This window comes from Musca domestica, unplaced genomic scaffold, assembly GCF_030504385.1.
Source record: "Musca domestica strain aabys unplaced genomic scaffold, Musca_domestica.polishedcontigs.V.1.1 19, whole genome shotgun sequence".
NCBI lineage: Eukaryota > Metazoa > Arthropoda > Insecta > Diptera > Muscidae > Musca > Musca domestica.
This window is the reverse complement of record NW_026712245.1, coordinates 11,283,402-11,304,699: the sequence shown is the minus strand read 5'-3', so window position 1 is coordinate 11,304,699 and position 21,298 is coordinate 11,283,402. Positions and strand designations below refer to the sequence as shown.

The 21,298-nt window shown below is 34.1% G+C and overlaps 2 protein-coding genes across 7 annotated transcripts; one reads left to right on the top strand and one right to left on the bottom strand.

Moving 5' to 3' along the window:
• The first annotated feature begins 1,195 nt into the window (after positions 1-1,195).
• Positions 1,196-19,554, top strand: LOC101888638 (calcium uptake protein 1 homolog, mitochondrial). 6 transcript variants are annotated; one of them, XM_059121300.1, is made up of 10 exons: positions 1,198-1,360; positions 3,148-3,462; positions 4,075-4,309; positions 5,168-5,330; positions 5,420-5,457; positions 5,552-5,566; positions 5,835-5,949; positions 16,297-16,457; positions 18,523-18,982; positions 19,051-19,554. In XM_059121300.1, exons 2-10 carry the CDS (start codon positions 3,203-3,205, stop codon positions 19,203-19,205), a joined length of 1,602 nt encoding a protein of 533 aa, XP_058977283.1. In that variant the 5' UTR covers positions 1,198-1,360; positions 3,148-3,202; the 3' UTR covers positions 19,206-19,554. The 6 variants fall into 6 exon arrangements, with proteins under 6 accessions (XP_058977287.1, XP_058977283.1, XP_058977282.1 ...); XM_059121299.1 differs by lacking the exon at positions 1,198-1,360 and adding an exon at positions 2,982-3,069; XM_059121301.1 differs by lacking the exons at positions 1,198-1,360; positions 5,168-5,330 and adding exons at positions 2,982-3,069; positions 4,457-4,616.
• Positions 7,784-15,192, bottom strand: LOC101901409 (carbohydrate sulfotransferase 11). The gene is made up of 5 exons (XM_005180154.4): positions 15,002-15,192; positions 10,511-10,759; positions 10,120-10,453; positions 9,161-9,701; positions 7,784-9,101 (listed from the first exon to the last, which is right to left on the bottom strand). Exons 2-5 carry the CDS (start codon positions 10,697-10,699, stop codon positions 8,915-8,917), a joined length of 1,251 nt encoding a protein of 416 aa, XP_005180211.1. The 5' UTR covers positions 10,700-10,759; positions 15,002-15,192; the 3' UTR covers positions 7,784-8,914.
• Positions 19,555-21,298: the final 1,744 nt, after the last annotated feature.

Here is a 21,298-nt window from a genome sequence, read left to right as displayed (position 1 = left end):
CATGTCAAAACTTGGACCATATTAAAAATACAAAAAAAATACTTTTTTAAAAAGTTTTTACTTTTTGTAACTGAATGTTTTGTTTTTGACTTAAGAATTGCCATACTAAAAATTGAGCAACAAATCAGTATATGGCAATGATGCTGTCAGTTATTTTGAGTGTTGGCAACGTTCGACGTTTCAAATGGAGAATGTTGTCGCAATAATTGAATTGCTTAATTAAAACAAAAAGTTTAACTTCGAAGTACATAGGAAAAAAGAGTTTTATTGTGTCACATAGACTTCTTTCGAAAGCCAGCAAAATTGGTTTCTTTATTTCGCATGTTTCTAAATTGGGGGAAAATGCAAAACACGGAAGCAATGATGAGGTTTATTCCACAAAATTAAATTCATTGTAGAGGTAAAATATTGTTTTATTTTATAGTTATGTTTGTAATAATGCCTGAATGTCAATATTGAGAACATGGTAGAAGAATACATGTAGATGCATCAGATGTGAACATTGATATCAAACACCTGAGCTCAAACACCTTGACAGAAGCAGAATAATATTTATTAATTAATTAATTTTATTAATTAATTATTACCAATTCTCAGACCTCGAAAAACATTGTATCTGGTTCCTACGCTCATTCAGAAAACAATACAGCTGTTTTCTTAAGAACCATTTCAATCTTTAGACCTCTACAGACTCTTGTGGTTTTTGTTTTGATTTTTGTCTTTATCACACATTGCCGCTTTGGTCACTATTCCTTATTTCAACGGCGTTCGTTGTTTAGCTGAAGCCTTGTAGTCTGCCAAGTTTGTGTGAAAAATTGACGCTTGAATTCTATTGTATTGTTGCTGTTGACTTGTTTGTGCCAGTTGTGTTGGCAATGTTTTGCTGTTTTGGTTTGGAATATTTTTTGAACACGTTAAAAAAAGTTAGCGGCGTCAAAATGACTACCTAAAGCCGGCCTCGAGTTGAAGGAACTTACTCGCCCGGTTCATTTAATGAATTTGGCCAGCGGTTCGATTTCCTCATGTCTCATTCGTAAACAACAGAGGTCCCTCGGGTTATGCATTCCACTCATTCGTAAACAACAGAGGTCCCTCGGGGATTTTGCTTTCTCGTTCTTTTTTATCGGGCATTTCTTTTTGATTTCTTATTTGTTCCGTTGGGGACGTGTTTCATTTTGGTTTCCCACGCGTTCATTCGATTTGCTCTTCACAACCGAACAAAGCGCGCGCACAAGCAGATTGGTTTGGTTGGTTGGTTTTTGTGAGTTTTGTGAAATTGGAATTGGAAATTGGAAGGAATTGGACACATTGGACATTGGTTGAACCAACCTATATTGGAAAGCATAAGCTATAAGACGTAGTGAGTATTTTGAGATTTTAGAAGGTATTTGGCATCTAGCTTCTGGTAGAAGCTTCAATGTTAGTAGCGAATCGAACCTACAGTTAATGTATACTTCTAAGGATTTGGCTGGAAAAAAGGATCAGGGATCACGTACGTACAGGTACGTGAACCTATATTGACATTTTTGAAATGTATTTAGTCTTTACGTTAAAGACTAAACGACCAGCAAAGCGGAATCTATGCTGCAACAGTTGTTGGCGGTTTTTGCATTGGCAACATTGCCATGGCATCTGTCCTTCAAGCTGACTTGAGTAATTAAGGGTCCTTTCTCATAGAATGCCCGCGCTGTTTCGACATCATCTATTCAGTTTCGCCACCATATAATTCGGTACTTTGTGCTGTAAGTGTGAAGTTAAGGGAGGTGTTTTGTAGAGCAGTCGTTGAGGAAGGTGCTGTCGTGAAGGTGAATACACCGTAAGAAATATTGGAGCACAAATATAATCTTACTACATATTCGGAACAAATATTTCCGAATTTAAATTTTAAGATTTTTCTTTTTTGATTGAATTCTATTTGACAAAATACGAATTCACATGTTAGGAATAGAAAATTAAATTATTTCATATTGTTAGACAAATTTATCAAATTTATTGTCCTTCCAAATTAGAGACATTTTCATATCCCTTGATTTCTCTGAAATTATATGTAGATTCTTAGTCAATATTAGGGAAAATAACAGGATGTGATGTTTGTCATTCTGTTTGTAATGACATAATATTTTAGGACCCAACGCGGGATATGCGTTTCTGATCAGCATAAAATTCTATAACTATTTGCGTATGTCAGCCTGTGGTAATCGGTATTAATTTTTAAAGGATCAACTTAGATGGTTAGGGTGTTAAGTCCGAAGTTATTATTTGTGTTTAATAATTTTTTTTTTAATTTTTTTAATAAAAATTATATAAAATTTAAAATTTTTGAAAATGTCAACTTATATATTGTCTGATCAAAATATTAATTTTTAACAACGAAGTTGTTTTTAAAACTATTTTGTTATTTCAAAACACATATAATCACAAAAATTTTTTGAGGCTCTCTGCCTTGCCCTGCATTATACAAAAAGGATTGACATGCCAGCCATTTTGGATTGTTTCGTCAATAACAACGAAATGTGAAAATGTAGAACGATTGCGCTTTGCCTATGTGTCTATCTCGTTTCCCTTTGCCTGATACAAACAAATGCACAAAGACATAATACCCTGACCACCTTGTGGTGTAGGGTATATAAAAGTTATTCAAAAAATTATTGCAATGCTTGGGAACATTGATATGTCAAAATTATGTCGTTGTTTTCTAATACGACGCAAATTGGAGGTTGTTATGACATGCAATTTTTACAAATATCAACAATTTTTTGTTTAACATTTTTAATTTCAAATTCGGTTTGACGGTTCATTGTCCCAGCATCTGCGTCGATGCGTCTACCTGTGTATTTTTCTACCATGTGTTATACATACAAAAAATGACAACAAACATAGTCGCCACATCTGTCCAGGCGAAAATATTTATTTTCGCCTCAAGCATGAATTTTGACATTTCATCTGGTAAAATAACAGCTGTTTTTAGATTAATTCGCTTGAAGGAAAAAATATATCGAAATTTAAACAAAGAATCACAAAATAACGAAATAAATGATTGGTTAAACAATTTATCTCTGTTAATAACGAGTAAGTTTTGACATAAATGAGGAGAAATGTGGTTATTGATTGCTCGTGTTGTGTCCTAATTTATTGTGTTCTTTGCAGGTAGTTGTTTTTGCACATCTTCGAGACACTGCTAATAAATTGCTGGAGAAGCAATATGTCCATCTTAAGACAATGTGGTTCAATGGCCGGAAGGCTAATGCAGCCACAACGGCAACTTGTGGCGAGGGGATCTTTTGGCCTGTTGCCAGCAGCATTCAATCGATTTAATCTTCCAGCTTTGGATTACGCGACACCAGCAAATGCCCGAGGTCACAAGAATTTCGGTCACAAAAAAGAGATTACACCCAAGTTTACGAAAATCTATCATCTGATTATTGGTTCGCTTTTTATGATTTCAATAATGGATTGGAAGAAGTGAGTATAATTTGTGTATAAATTGGATTATTGGTCAGGACCAATGATGTCTTGTCCTTGTGTTTAATGCAGGCTGAAGGAAATTTGCGTTCGCTGGACGCACTTAGGACATATTAATGAGACAGGTTGTAGAAATTGTATTCCTGGTTGGTGGTATTGAATATAATACAGAAGTCCCCAATATGGGAAAATTCGTTGATTGTTTTTCATTATTCCGCTTAGCGTTGTCCACGGATCAAAGCCACCTTTAAAGCGTATCTAGCTAATATTTAGAGTTAGCGTCCCAATAACGGACTGATATTACATCTCACAAACTCCTGCCTAATCTAAGTTTACCTTTTAAGTATTCAAAAACAGTGCGTAGAATAACCATCCCCCTCCTTATTCCTTGAGTTGAAGCAGCATTTTGAAAGTTGTTTGAGAAAATCTTGTGAATATCCAACACAACAGACCGATTTATAAATCGGGAACTTCGCTCTTTGTGGGCCCACTAATAGAGTGATTTATATTTTCACATTTGAATATGTTTATATATACTTTCGTTCCGACCCAATATTAATGATTAACGAATGCTAAACAAACCTCTAACGATTTATTATTTCTTCTTTTCAGAGTCAAGCGCATGGTTATGCCAAAAGTGGATGCTGATGCAGGCGTTGAACCCGCAGATGTTGACAAGAAATCTCGTAAAAAGGACAAAAAAGCCAAAGACACTAAAACTGTTACCGAATCGGATAGTGACAGTGATAGTGATGCGGAAAGTGAAAATGGCAAAGACGATACAATCGAAGAAAAATCGAAAAGTGCCCGATCGACGAAGGAAAAAGTTGGCTTTCGTGAGAGAAAGGTATAATGTGAATTTTTCATCGTGATTCACTAAGTTATCTTTTTCTGAACTTCTTAATTTTGAACTTTTCTTTTGATCTTTTGTTTCATGTACTTTTTTGTTCACACTCATCCATACATGCACACCAAATTTTGTTTTGTTTTAAAGATAATTGAGTATGAAAATCGCATTCGTCAATTTTCTACACCAGACAAAATCTTTCGCTATTTTGCCACGGTGCGTTTAACGACGCCTCAAGGAACAACCGTTTGTATGACTCCTGACGATTTTTTGCGTTCAATTTATCCGGGCATGAAACAACCTGATGGTAATTTTTATTTCTTTTATATTTTATTTTTAAATGGACGGTCGTTTTACTTCACAATTTTTATCAATAGATAGTTTAGGTTACTGCGACTTTTAAAATGCATTGATCTTGCAGATTATTTTTCAATGATCACTCACTATCTTTAGTTCATAAAAAATGAGGAGCCTATTCTAATCCTGTTGCTGAATTAATCGTATGTCAGTCACGAATTTAAATTCAATTTCACCTAAGTTAAAGTAAATAACTTTAACTTATTTTTTACAGCAGTTTTCTACCGGATTATTTGGTGGACTTTCATATCCATTGTTTCAAGTGAACAATTTGTAAAATAATTGTCTTTCAAAATCTTATCTAGCCATTTTATTTCCCTTACACAAATATTTTCTTCTACTAGACTTCTTTAAACAATTTTTTTTAATTCTGATTTAGTTTATTATCTTATCATTTCAAATTAATAATTTTTCTCTACAATTATCTGAAATGACAATATATGTTTTTCTAATACAATGTTGTTTTCGATAAATCTATTTCAACTTCTATTTGACTCACAGATTGTTGAATATGAAAATCGTATTCGACAGTTTTCTACGCCAGATAAAGTATTTCGTTATTTTGCCACAATACAAGTGGCAACATCGGACGATCGTCATGAAATATTTATGACACCAACAGACTTTTTAACAAGCATGACACCGGGTATGAAACAACCAGAGGGTATGTTGACCTACATGATAACAATTAATAATTAACTTATATATATATAGAATTTCAAAATATATTAATTTTATTTTGTTCCTTTTTAGGTTTGGGCTTGGACCAATATCGCCGTTATGATCCCAAGGTATGAACTTGTCTTTTCCATTTGTAATAAAATTTTAGAATAACTCCCTAAACTCCTCTACTGTTTTCTCTTTCTGCTTATTACTAACTTAAAGCAAGCCCCCGGAAAGGTATTTTCCACTATGTATATATTTGGATATATTGATTTCCCTCTCCATTTTTATTCACAAAAAAACTTCTTGTTTTTACTAATCTCTTTTGAAAAAGATATCGTTTGTCGAATTTTTGTGTGAAGTTCTATATCATATGACTGGAATTTTAAATCGTACCTTATTTTAAACTGAACCTAATTCGACAAATGAAACTGAAATACACATCTCTTGTTTTGATTTATAATGTGTATCTTTTTTTTTTTACTTCTCTATCTCGTTCAAACAGTCTGTCGGCGAAAGTCTCAACTTGAATTTGGAAAAGAATAGTATATTCTATAAATTGGGATCCTACGGCCTGATAACCTTCTCTGACTATATTTTCCTTCTAACTGTGTTGTCAAGTAAGTAAATCCTATATAATATTGTAGAAACTTAACTTCCTAGAACTAAAATGAAGGAGTTTTTTTAGTGCAATTTTATCATCAGGGCAAAATTGAATTCCTTATTTGTTATTAATATATAATTAAAACTTGTTCAATTACTTAGCCAAAGAATAATTTTATTTATATTTCATACCTTTATATGTGTGCAACTGTACTGCTAAATCGTGTCCAGCATGAATTGATATTCCTTCACCTGTTGCCTCTTCTTGTTGATGTACTTGTTTTCTCTTATTTTTATACCCTCCACCGTCATTCCGTTTGTAACTCTTCGAAATAATAATATATTCTTGATCAGCGTAAAATTCTAAGACGAATAAGACCCGTCCGTCTGAGTCAAAACGAATTTAGATAGGAAGCTAAAATTTTTGTCTGCAGGCAGGTCAAATTCGAAGATGGGCTATATCGGTCCACGTTATCGTATGGCCCCTATATAACGGTATCCTCCGATATTTTGATGATTTCAGCCAAATGTTTCAATGGAATTGCCTTAAAACCAATACACCCCTTGTTCCCATATAACGGTATTCCAAGATATTAGGTATTTTCATTACTTTTGCGATATTATTCAAGAGAATTGTTTCAAATTTCGTATTTGAAGTTCGAAACCGTTACTACAACCTCTGACAAAAATTACTTATGCAGGACCACGTATTCGTACAGTCCCCATTTTCATTTGTGCGGTATTTTTCTACGAAATTTTTTTTGAAATTTTTTAAGTGTCGTCCAAATGCTGGAGGTTATAAAAAGTTCGGTCTGGCCGAAGTTTTTTTACTGATTTTTCGAGCTTTTCGTATAGGTTATTGCAGGATATAGTTGAGTAGATTAAACTTTTCTGGAAAAAGAATTATTTAGTGGTCCAAAACACTTAGTTTTCGTTCTTACAGTACAGTCCGAGAAAAACTCAGAAAATAGATCCTGCATATAGTCGTGGTGAAATCTGTCGTCGAGTTGACAACCATTCTTCTCCTTTTTCCTCGATTCCATGAGGTAGCAATGAATTTCTTGTTAGACTGATAGAGATTATAGAAAATAATAAGCAGCCGTATTTCTAGAGGGCATTCAATGGGGCGATCCCCGAAATTTTTCGGTCAATATTTAGTTGAACTTTCCATTGCCAAAGAAAACTATTCGTTGTGTGTTAATTTCTGAAGATCTTATGGTCTGTTCTCGAAGGCAATCAAAAGACTTCGTTTGCTTCCTATTCGAAAGAAAATCACTTTGAGTTTCAGTAACTATCTGTTTCTGTCTTCTACTCGAATAGTGACTAGAATCCACAACTCGAAAAAACTAACGCATTTTTCATACAAATGAGTTTTAGCAAAAGTTTTCACTCGAAATTGAATGTCAAAATCAGTTTCTTTCTTTTGACTTGAGACAAAAAGTTGAGACAAATGATCAAAATAACAATCTGTATCAAAAACAGAATATTTTGAAACACGTTTTGCAAAATTTCAAAAAATTTAATCACAAAATAGAAAAACACAAAATTCTTACTCATTTCATTAGAGCAATGTTTCTGGTAATTTTTTTATATTGGGGCGTTGGTTTCTAATTCATTTGTCAATGGTGAAAAATACACCTTTAAATTAATCGAATATTGCATACGAAAGAATGTTATAGGTTTAGATAAACCCAATTTAAGTTGAATTCATGTGACTTGCTTCGTTTCGTTTTAATTTTCGATCGCCTTAAAAAACTTGGCTTTAATTGCCTTTGACTTAAAATTTTATTGGATTTGGGAATTAAAAAAACAACATTTTTCCGTTTTGAAACTTAGAAAAAATATTAGATTTATTTTGTTATTAATATCATAAAAGTACAATATAAATACTTATCGAAATAGGTTGCATCATGCTTTGAATATGATACACAAAAAACACACACATTGTCCGTATATATATTTTTTTTAATAATAAGAATTATAATCATAATAATAATAATATTGGTTTTTTAAAAGTTTAGAACATTTTGTTTAACATCACATCAACAGTTACAATTTAAATAGCAACTTTTCATTAAATAAAATGAAAGTGAAATGAAAATATATATCTAATATGAGAATAAAATTCAACTAAGAATTTAAATGAATTTAACAACAAGAGACTTGATCCTTTACTGTGCTTTAATTGATTTGATGTACAGGTTATATGGTTTTAAAACACTTCAAAGAGAATTAATGTGTCCTAAAGACGCACTCATTTGAAAGGTATTTGGTTGATTACTGATTTAAAAAAAATCCGAATTTAAGTTATGTATATACAATCAATTGAGGACAAGACACACATAACTCCCATACGAAATGTGAGAAAATTGTACTTTTCTAAAAATAAATGTTTCAGTAAATTTACTCCAGGCGTAATACCATCATCATGTTTCCATACTACCTATAATACGATAGTAAAGGAACAAGTCTTATTAAAAATAGAAGAATAGTGATACAAAATAATACAAACATTCATTCATCATTTACGTTTTCATGTATATATATTTTTTTTGGGTTTTGTGTAAAAATGAGAGTAATATAGAGATTCAGTACAATAAAATACAGTTTATGTATAAATATTTTTGGTTACTTTGAAGTTACGTCACATATTCTAACTAAGATTAGTCTTTGGCCTTTTTTTGTTTTGTGTTGTTGTGGGTGTTGACTTCTTAATTTTGTTTTTTTAATATTTTTATACAATAGATTTTTTTGTTTTGTTAATTTTTTTACTGGAAAACTTTCATTGATTTGGTTTTGTTTTTGGCTTAGATTTCTTTGGTTTATCTTAATATCGTAAAACGTAGTGTAGATTGCTTTGGTACTTTCAAAAATTTGTAAAGAGGTACTTGGGTGGGAGTTTTGGGTGGTTTTTTGAAGAATATATGAATTTTGGTTTGATTGCATTTTGTTTTTGGTTTTTTTTCTTTGAGTTGAATAAATCTAATGGTGTGACGACTGCTCGTTTCTGGGTCCCAGGGTAGCCGATAATAAGGGTATTTCGGTTTCAACTTCATCGGGTATAACATAGTCATAATATTTGGTATAGTTGTAATCGAATAACTCAAAATCTAATTTGTAAATATCAATAAGTTGGTCTAAGGTTGAGCGTTTAATTTCGGAAAAGTATCTGAAATCATAAGCGTAATGTTATAATTGAATTTGGAAATGCATTCTATTTGGACTTACTTTTCCAATGAATTATATGTCTTGGCACCTTTGGACAAATTGCCAATGCGTTTCAAAGCACTCTTTGGCAATTTACCCAATAACAATGACTCCAATCCGGCCTGACGTATTATATACTCCGAGTCGCGATTAAATGTTTCAACTTTCCCAATAATGGTGAAGTTTATGCTGCACGGCGTACAAAAGTTGTAGATTGGTGCCCAATGTTCATTGTATACTTTCTGATTGGCATGTTGTTCGATTAGATATTGCACGAATTCATTGAACGTAGGTCCTTTGGGTCTCACCGCTGACATGGGTTGTTTACGAAATCTTTTGATAATACGATTGGCCAACCATTTGTAATAGGAGTTCTTGCCACCCTCCAATTTATTGCGATAGCCGGAGACAATGCGTTCAAAGGGATCGCGGGCAAAGAGAAATGACAACGATGAGGGTAGGCTATCGAGTAAATCCTGTAGATAGGGACGTGGAAAACGTTGACGGGCCAATTCGATGGGTGGTGTTTCGACTTTTTGTAAATATTTTGGATCATAGCCGCCTAGAGAGGGGAGAAAAAAAATATATATAGAATATATACATATTTATATAGAAATAGAAAGTGTTTATATTTCAGATCAGCATAAAATTCTATGTCGTATCTCTAGCGATGTCCGTATCTCTGTCCGTTTTACAATTTTACTAAGGTCATTGGAAATGGGCTATATAGGTCTATATTTTGGTATAGGTTAAGGCTTTTTGAATGTTTTAGTCACAATTTAAAACAGAATTTTCAGTAAATTGGATGTTGTGTTCTCAGTATATCTATACAGGTCCAAGTTTTGGAATATATATATATTTGGTATTTTAAGGATTTTAGTTACATTCTCTCTCTCGGAAATCCTTAAGATTTTTTTATTAATTTCTATAGATCTTTCCATATTTAAGTTAGTTTTCAAATAATTCTTCTTCATTCTTACCCAATATATTAAAATAATACATCCATGTACTGCTGGCCGCCTTAAAGACATTACACCACACCAAATTGTGTCCCGGTGATATGAAGAATTCTTTTGGCATCGGTGGGTAGAATGAATATAAATTATATTTCTCACAGATCTGTTGTAAATGTTGACGTCGCTGTCTCAAATCATTTTCGGTGGCACTGTGTATCTCTTCGGAATATTCATAAACAGGATTTAAGGTGCTGCTACTACTCACATAGCTGACAGATGAAGAAGATGTTGGAATGTTCTTGATCCTCTTGTTGGTTCTGTTGGCTAGCGATTCCTTGAGAAAACGTTTAATTTTGATCTGTAATGAAGATGTCTCTTTTGAATTTTTGCATTGCGTATTATGTTCATGACTTACCTCTCCCTTTCCTGGTGGTTGTATTAGGCCCACTGCCACCGCAGCTGCCTCGGCCTTATCCTTATTCTGTTCAAAAGCATTCATAGACTCACGAAAAAGAAATCCAAAATAGAATAGCGCTGTCAGAGCGCATGCAACCAATTTTAGGGAAGTCTGTACACGCCTGCCATAACACAGGCGTATTATCATTGTCACTGGCTATTGGATACAATTTCTTTACCAATTTATGATTTCTTTCAAAAATGTCCTCTGCAATTAAAAAAATGTCAACAATTTTCATTTTTTCTAATTTTATTTGTATTTGTTTTTCTTTACGACAAGGAAATCGTTGTAATTTGTTACATGACCTACGGAAGTATGGGATTGGAATACCTTTTCATATATTTTCATCCAATTGCAAATTAAGAAATAGATCAGGAAAATCAATTATTATGGTAAAGGTCTCCAACGGAAATGTAACATAAGGGAAATTGCTATGGAATTTAAGAAATGGTTTTCTATTCGAAACAAAATTCAATTTGAAGTTCGTATAGAATACTACAGCCTATGACAGAAAATCAGTGCAGGTCCACGTCTTCGTATAGCCCCCATATAGCGGTACCCCCCGATATTCGGTGTTTTGATGATTTTAGCGACATTATTCACCGGAATTGTTTCAGATTTGGTACTTGAATTTCGTAATGGATACTACAACGTAAGACAGAAAATTGTCTGTGCAGGTCCACGTCTTCGTATATCCCCATAAAACACTACCTGCCGATATTCGATGATTTTAGCGACATTATTCACCGAATTTGTTTACTCGAGTTTCGCATATGAATATTGAAATGGTTTACGACAAAAGTTGCCTATGCAGGTCCACGTCGTCGTATAGACCCTAATATAACGACTACATTCGGTATTTTTAAGATTTTAACAGAATTTTTAACGGATTTCATTTTTTTGAAAATTGCCAAAATCGTTGCAAATGGTGGAGTTTATTCAAAGATCGGCCAACCAAAATTACAGCTTTTTTACTTGTTTTTATATATTATGACAATTGTTTCTCATTTATTTATCAGCGCTTCAAAAATACAAATTTAATTTAGTAGAATATCGTATACCATGCGCGAAGCCAGTCCAAAGGAAGCTAAGTTCAGAGAAACTAAATTTAATTCAACTTCGAGTGACTTCCTTCGTTTCATTTCCAGTTCGCTATGGAAAAATTGCCATTGGACTTTCTTTACTCTAGTTCCTATAATGATTTTGAACATCGTCTCTCTTCACCTGTTTTTAATTACTTCCACAGCACCAGGTTATCCAAGTGAAGAAATTTTGTATTTTTTCTGGCCATGTTCCTCGATTGAAGTTTTTTTTTTTAATTTTTCAGAAATTTTTCAAAACAGTCGATTGATATCTGCCTTAAAAGTTTTTAAACACCATCTTCACTCATTGACATTTTATTTAAAATTTCATATTTTTGGTGTTTTTTTATCAACAGATCCAAATTGCAAATTCCATTTTGATTTTCTTTTCAACAAGCAATCTGCCTTCGTTGGAATCAGTCCAAAATATTTTACTTTAACCTGAAGGTGGTGGAGGGTGAATATCTAAACAGCCAAAACAATCATGTTTACACTTTATTATGTGTTGTGAGATATGTTCCAGTAATGAGAGGCAACGACATGGCTCAAAGGGCTATTCATCTCTTTCCCCTGGCAGTAGTAACTTGAGCAAATGTAAACGTTAATTAATAATATGCCCGAGGAGGATGATGATGTAGTTGGCAATACAAATTTCAAGGGAAACCCTACACAGGAAATTTTTTCAACAGCAAAGTAAATGTTTTAATAACTAAATTTCAACTTTAAAGATCTTTAAAATTGATTAATGCAGGGTGAGATGAAAAAACTGCAACCAATTTCAGACTGCTGTCATATCTAAGCCTCTCCGACAACTGTTAAAATTATTCCAGCCACAGCTCATTATACTGTATACAAGCGTACAAAAGCATTTTGGTGAGAATTTTCCAGAAAAAAATAGAATGGAATTCAAGCGCGATAGTGTGATTTCTTTATATTTGGCTGGAAAACCACAAGTGGCTATCGTTAGATGTGAATAAATGTGAATAAATCTTTTGTGTCTCGTACCATCACTCGTTACCGCGATACTGGTAGCGTAGTCCGACGTCATGGAAGTGGACGGAATAAAACAGCAACACCAGCAGAAATGGTTCGAAAAATAAAGAATCGACGTGATCAGCAGTGGCCGAATATGGCTAGTGAGCTGAACATATCGCAATATTCCATTCGGCAAATATTGAAATATGAGCCTTACGCCGCAACAGAAAGAAAATAGACTCAAAAGAGCTAAAGAGTTCCTCCGCTTGGCCGAAAGTGGTGAACGGTCGAATTTGGTATTCTCCAATGAGAGCACATTCATTCTTCAGCAGTTTGTAAACAAACAAAATTATCGTGTTTACTTGTCAAAGAGGTCAGCTCAAAATGTGTCCCTTCGGTTGGCCACCGGCCACCAGAACTCAAGCGCCGGCCATGGCGAGGGTATGGGCCGCCATAACAGACGATGGTCCCTCTCGGCTCGTATTAATCGACCGTGGCATCAGAATAAATGCCGAATATTATCGCGAAAATATTCTGCAGGGTGTATTAAAGCCTTGGGTACGCAAACATTTTGGCAGAAGACCTTGGACATTTCAACAGGACTCAGCACCATCGCACTCAGCACGCTTCATTTCCAGCGCACAATGGCCACCAAAATCTCCGGATACCAATCCGTTGGACTATTGTGTCTGGAGTATTTTGGTAAGCAAGGTTGCCACTAAAAAATACCAAAGTGTCGATCACCTCAGAAAGCGCTTCGCCATGAATGGACCAAAATACCGCAGAGCAACATTCGGGTAGCGTGTGACGGTTACATTGGCCGGTTGAATGCCATAATTCGTGCATCAATTCGAACAAATCTAAACTTACTCTAAAATTTATGCTATTTCCGACATTTTTTTCTTTCATTCATAAAACTTAAAAAAATGTAAAAATACGGTGTTTGACTTTGTTGCAGTTTTTTATCTCACCCTGTATATAGAATGTAAAAACCCCAACCAAATTCCCGGGAATTTGACTAAGTTGACATTTAACAGCCTTTGAGGTTTATGTCGGAATGGTCTTAAATTAACAGAAATAAAACGACTAATACTTATTTTCTTTAATTCTAGATTCTAGCGTTTTTTTCATACGATTAGTTATTAATGACACAATAATATCCGTTTAAAAATCCCGATTATGTGTGCAAATAAATGGTCCACATGTGTGGCCGTAGCGTTACCGAGGATGACACCACTGCTCATGAATTTCATTACTTACAACTAACTATGCACAGTAACATCAGGCCCTCCCACCAAACTATCACCCATTCATCATTCAAATATTTGTTTGAACCAAAAAAAAAAATCCAAACATTGTTTAAACATCGTTATATGTATGCGTGCGAGTTGGTTTGGTGGTACATGCATGAATGAATACTGATGATGAATGCCTGACGACAATCTGTGAATTTGTGACGAGTGCGAGAGGTACCTTTTTTTTGGCATAAATATGTGCATACATATACACAAATACAAGCAAACACACACAAGAAAAACATGGAAAACAGTTGCACTTTTCCCTTTTGCCTTCACTTGAACGTTGTCATTGCCCTCTTCTGACGAACAAGATGACTTGTTCTTCTTTGTTTTAAAGTGCCAAAGGTTACCACTTGTAGATTGTTCGCCCTTTAATATGCAGCCAGCCGATGTACATACGAGAAGATACCAACACCAATACAAACAAACAAAAACGCACACACAAACACACCCATGAGAAGACAAAATAAATGTATTTTTAAGTGATTTTTCGTGTGGCTAAGTGTAAGGAGGAGATTTTTCTGGTTACCACCATCCTCGTTTTCTATAGCTGCGTTTTGCATAGCCATGTCCTTTGGCTATGACGGAGAGAGGGTGTATGTGTGTGTGTGTGTTTATAGTTTTAATATGGTTTGGAGTCTCTTCGTGCGATTAAGTGCTGATACCCTGAATGTTACTTCACTTGGCAACACATGCCAGTGATGACGCAAAAGTGGCAAAAACTAGGGCGTCATGTTGAAAAGAACAAAACACCTTGTTGAATGTCCATTTCAGGGGCCAAATACCAATGTAGCCTGTTTCATGGAGTGTTGAATGCATGTGTATCTCTTAATTTTTGATTCGATTATTTTTAATAAAACTTTGCTTTAATTTCAGAAAGATGATTTTAATTCCAACGCTACAATACGACAATTTTTTCAGGCATACACATCACATTTCTCGATAATTGCCGATAATTCTATTGCACACTAATTAAACTTGGAATTAATTACATTACAACATTCACTGTAATTTGTTGATTAATTTTTGTGAAATGGATTTATTAATTTTTGCCGTTTTGCTAATTTTATTGCCGATTTTTTTTCTTCACTCACACTTCAATTTCTATGGAACACTTAAGCTCTGTATATCCTGTTAGCTCCTTTGTCTATTTGCCTCTTCCCTTCTTAACTGCGAGTGTGTGTGTACGTGTGAGATTGAGTGTTTATAGAAGACTTTTTCTGATGGACCGACAACGTTGTTATCCTTACACCGTTAGAATGTTTACTGTTAACTGTTTTGTTGGCCTGCGAATTTTTGTTGCTTGCAAAGTTTTCCCAGTTATGGTGGCGCGTTTTCATTCCTCCTTCGAATCGGCTCTACGAAGTATGTGTGTAGAGTAGAGTTCAGAGCACTTTTTGAAGTACGCAGGCGTTCTCCATTGGATGGTTAGCGCCAGTAGAGTAGAAGGGAGTAGAAATGGCAAAATTTAATTTGTTGTCTTTTTTTTCCGAGTTTTGTTTTTATCGCTTGCTACGAGCGAATATTTCAACGGTTTGTTTTGTTTTGCTCCGCAGTTTTGTTGGATTCTATCGTTTGTTTTTATCATGGGTATGTTTTGGTTTTCTATTTTATTTTGATTCTCCTTCTCTAACTTAATTGTTCTTGTAATCGGAATTTCCCGGCAAACTTGTTAGGGTTTTTTTTTCTATATTGCCTGGGGACAAAGCAGTAACAATGTAAATCTGAAAGAATAAAAGATAAACAAGTGGTGGAGAAATCAGACTTGTCCAAGGAAGTCAAAACATTTGGTAGGAGTGTTGTAGTAGAAAGAGTAGAAGGATTGTATCCCCTCAAAAGATTGACTAAACTTGAATGTCCAGGATTTTTAGACAAACAAAAATATACAGACTAATTAGGAAATATTAATGTTAAGCGAGTAGGGTTTGGAAGGAAAACCTGCGAAGTAGTCAGTAATCTAACAAATTGGGAATTAAAAAGCTTTGGGCAGAATTTAAAATTTCTCAAAAGAACAAGTAAAAAGCAGTAAGTTTGGCCGGGCTGAACTTTAAACACCCTCCACTATTTAGAACAATTTCGGAAATTAAAAAAGGTTGAAAAATACTATAAATTAGGGAGTTTCAGTCATATTGAGGTCTATACTAAGACGTGGACCTGCATAGTCAAGTTCTGTCCTAGGTCATTACAATATTCAAATACGAAAATTAAAAAAAAATCCAGTGAATAATGTCACAAAAACATCAAAATACCGAATATAGGGAGGTACCGTTATATGGGACGTGGACCTATGTACCCGCTATATTCTACATTGTACAAAAATTATCATATATCTGATACAATTCTACTATTATTGAATGTAATGAATAAATGTTCTCTGTTTTCATTTCAGCATCTCGCCGTCATTTTGAAATTGCCTTTCAAATGTTCGATTTGAATGGTGATGGCGATGTTGACTGTGAAGAATTCGAAATGGTAGCAACATTGGTGCGTCAACAAACTAGCATTGGTAGTCGTCATCGTGATCATGCCAATACAGGCAATACATTTAAGGTAAGTCATTTTCTTTTCTCCCGAGCCATAAAGCTGGAAGCCCGCTGCTAAAATATATATAAACAATATATATAAATGTAAACAATGTACTATATATAATGCAATATGCTAATTCAATTCAAAAAAAAAATATGTCTTTTTAAAAATCTCCTTGACGCAAGAGAACCATCCTAATTGTATATTTAATTGTTTACTGTCTTCTAATTTTCCTCTCTAAATTCTTTTGTAAAATAATCTTTATAAAAAAAACTCAATTTGCAAAAAAGTCTAAGGTACTTGATGACTAAAAAAATCTTGGTTTTCCAATAATTTTTCCCATTTAAATTCTTTTCATTCTATAATTCTTCAAAAAGCACTAATCCCGACCAGAACACAAGCATTTATTCTTTGTGCATGTCCTCTTTGATACTAATCCTTCTTCCTCATCCTATGTATAAATGATACCAGACATTTCAAATATAATGCATATACTACACCTCTGCATGGGGAATATATATATAATTTTGTATATAAACTATAACTCATAACAAATTAACTTTGGGATACCGAAACGTCGACACTATTGTAATTTATTCATTTTTTTACACTTGCCTATTATTTTAAAGTCTTCTACAGGGTGAGATAAAAAACTGCAACAAAGTTAAGTGCCATAATTTTGACATTTTTTTATTGAATGAAAGCAAAAATGTCGGAAATAGCATCAAATTTTAGAATATGTTTAGATTTGATCGAATTGGTCAACTTTGGCACGAATTGTGGCCTTCATACGGCCAATGAAACCAAACGCTGCAGAATGTTGCTCTGCGGTATTTTGGCCCCTTCCCGGCGAAACGCTTGCTTGAGGTGATCGATACTTTGACATTTTTTAGTGCCAACCTTGCTTTCCAAAATACTCCAGACACAATAATCCAACGGATTGGTATCCGGAGATTTTGGTGGCCATTTTGGGCTCGAAACGAAGCGAGGAACATAATTTTGTAACCATTCTAAATGTTTGCGTGCCTAAGGCTTTAATACACCCTTCAGAATATTTTTGCGATAATATTCGGTATTTATTCTGATGCCACGGTCGATTAATACGAGTGGGGGGTGACCATCGGCTGTTATGGCGGCCCACACCATCACCATGACCGGCGCTTGAGTGGACAACCGAATCATCACGAATAACTTTTTTCTGGAAAATGGTTTGGTACGATTGTACGTTGCAGTTTTTCCATCTCACCCCGTATATATAATTTTGTATAAAAACCATAACTCATAACGAATTACCTCTGGGATATCGAATTGTCAATACTATTGTAATTAATCCATTTTTTACACTTTGCCTATAATTTTAACGCTTTCCCAAAGAAGGAAACCAACCCCTCCGTTCTCTAAGTGTAGTAAAATTAGCGATTTTCATCGGGCTAGTACTTGTATTGAATTTTTATATTACCTATCGATTCTGACGAAGGACTGTATTCAGATAAGATTGGATTTGTATTCTTCATTAATATGAAAAACGAAATAAGTATTTTGTAAAGTATGAACAGATTTTTTAGTTTTTATTGACAAACCACTCGATTATCGTGGTTCAGAAATAAAATTTCATATTTGTTATTCTGCTTTTGGATGGCAAGTGATCATAGAAGAACATTTTTTAACATAATTTTTTGTTTTAAATTTTATTGCAATCAGACAACCACCTGAACTGAAAGTTCCCACAGAAAAAGACATTGGACATTTATAAATAAGCTCGGAAATTGATTAGATGCATGTCTGTTTTGTCGAACATTGCCAACTATAGGTTTTTTATGAAATAAAAAAAGTCCATTAGCTTGTTTTCGGTGTAGAACAGCCGTAGCTCATTACAAGTCGACTCTACTGACCATCAATTTTCTGCTTGCTTATTTTCTTTTTTTTCTTTTTTTGCACATTTTTCGTTTTAACGCTTTTTAATCATTCATTTGTAATTAAATGTGTATGCGTGTGTGTGATGCTTTTTAATGTTAAGTGTAAAGTGTTGAACAAAAAAATATTTAAAAATATTAACATTTCATTCCACCAAACAAATGCCTTCCCAAAGGGTGTTAACTCAGCCCTAACAACCTTCTTCTTTGGCCCGAATTTGGATAAAAAATTGACAATTCAAAAATTTTTGGATTTCCAACACCAATTGCAACGGGAAATTCTTTCACTGGAATTCGAGCGTAAACATCCTGATGATAATGGTCGCATAACGGAGGCAGATTTTGGAGAATTGCTATTGGCCTATGCCGGTTACCCCTTGAAGAAGAAACAAAAGAAATTGAAACGTGTCAAGAGACGTTTCCGTGACCACAGTATTGGCATCTCGAAAAAGGATTATTTGGATTTCTTCCATTTTCTCAACAATATCAACGATGTGGATACGGCCCTGACATTCTATCACATTGCTGGAGCTTCCATTGATCAGGCCACACTAAAACATGTAGCCAAAACAGTGGCTATGGTGGAATTGTCTGATCATGTCATTGATGTGGTCTTTACCATTTTTGATGACAACAGTGAGTATTGAAATGAAATTGAACGTATGACCTTATAACCTCCGTTGCTCTCTTTATCCCTTTCCCAGATGACAACCAGCTGAGTAATCGTGAATTTATTGCTGTGATGAAAAATCGTGTCCAACGTGGTTTGGAAAAACCCAAAGACACAGGATTCATCAAACTAATGCGTTCTATGTTGAAATGTGCCAAGGAGACCAAACCTGTTCTACTGGATCTCTAAAAAGTCTACTGAGGCGAGATTCCCCTTGCCATAATTGTTAACTATCTATTTATTCTTGATGTCTACTGCACAGGGACTTTAAAATCAATACTACTAAACAATCTTCTATCTATTCAAAACTAATCCCCTAATAGTCAATGCAATTTCTTTTTCTCCAAGGCAATATAATATAACGCTTAATATATTATTCGAATTGGTGGGCCTTCATTTTCCTAATCCTACTTTTAAGATATACCTCATAGATCAATTGTGTTTGTTTTTTTTTTTTCATACTGTTCTTTAAATGTTTATAGATGAACAATTTTATGAATAATAAAATAATATTATTTATATATTTGCGGTCATAAAATGTGTACGTATGTTCTGAAGGGGATAGGGAAGATTTTATTTGGGACTAAATGTATATATAAGAGGTATTGGGTTTTAATTGTGTTTTTGCGTTATAATGTGAAATCCCATATTCATTTTTAATATCCAGCTTGATATTGGTATAAAAATGTATACGTAGGTATTTTGTAATGATCAAGTTTCTCCTGACTTGACTTTGCTTTTGTGCGTCATGTTCAATAATTGTATAACAACCATTAAACAGGTTTCAATATTTCTTTTCTTGTTTATTGCGGTTAAAATCTATATTTGCTATTTTAATCAATTTAAAACCACAGATCTATAAAGATAAGTACAATGACCTGCTTCCAAATCAATAAATACCCTCAATATTCAATTCATTCCATATCTGTGGTGAATACAAAGAGGCTGACTTCCGAAAGATAATTTGCTTTGTATGTGAACTAAATATTGCGTTCCAATAAATTGTTTCCGATGTATGTACGCAGATATTCCATTGGAATCATTTTCAAATTCTAGTTCTAAAATTTTGCATGGACATAATATTGCAATTCAAGTAGTGGATATGAGTGAAGGGCCTTCTTGAAAGGTAACTCCAGTTCTAAACGATAGTGACGTATTTCATATCTCGAATACTATGTATGAGACACGTTCGTTTTACATTTTATTTTTCGTTCAGGACATTCAATTGCCCGCCTAGATTGTGCAATTTAACCCATTTAGACTATTTTTTGTGGGGCTTAGTTAAAACTCATGTCTATGCAGACATTGGAAGACAACATTGAAGCATTTATTCGTAAAGTACCGGCTGAAATGTTGGAAAGTATGCCAAAATTATAGTAAGCCGGTGGATCATTGGAAGCGTTGTCGCGGTCACCATGCGCCTGAAATAATCTTCATTCATTAAATTATATGGACACAAATTTTCAGAATTGTATGTTTTTTAAACTTTATGTAGCTCATTAAAAATTGCCCTTAATTATACTTATCTAAGATATCTTCTTTTGGATGGTTTTCTACCCCGAATAAACCAAAATCCAAAGTTCAACCATATCGATTGAACGTTGTGCCATATTAAATCATTTTTGCAAGTAGGGTGTCTACATAATTTAAACTCAAACAAAAAACATGTAGGGAACTTCAATGGAAAATATGACATAAAAAAATACTTGAAATCTTGGTTTACCCTTACATAGGCTTTATACCGAAAAGTGAACCGAAGTGACCAATTTTTTAAACCTATGACTCATGGCAAAAGTTTTTATAGATTTTTTAAAACTCTATTAAATTTTACCAAATATATAAAAGCATTAAGAAAGTATGGCCTGCCCCTTTATCTACAAACCTAGCACTACTTTCCACAGCCCAGATTGGCTTTTGGAAAATTAAATTAAGATTAAGTTTGGCTGGTTAAAAATTTTGTGGAAAATAAAAAAAATAGAACAGTGTTGCCATGTTTGTTCGGGATACCGTAGTAATTTGTTTTCGTGATGGAATTCAAGCGGAAAACCACAAGTGGCTATCGTTAGAGCACTTCTGCATATAAATGTGAATAAATCTTTTGAGTCTCGTATCTCGTATACTGGTAGCGTAGCCCGACGTCAAGGAAGTGGACGGAAGAAAACAGCAACATCAGCAGAATTGGTTCGAAAAGTATTTCGATGTCCGTCCGTCTATCTGTCCGCCTGTGAAAATCACTCTAGCTTCTGAACGAATTGAAGTAGGTTGATAAAATTTTACTCAAA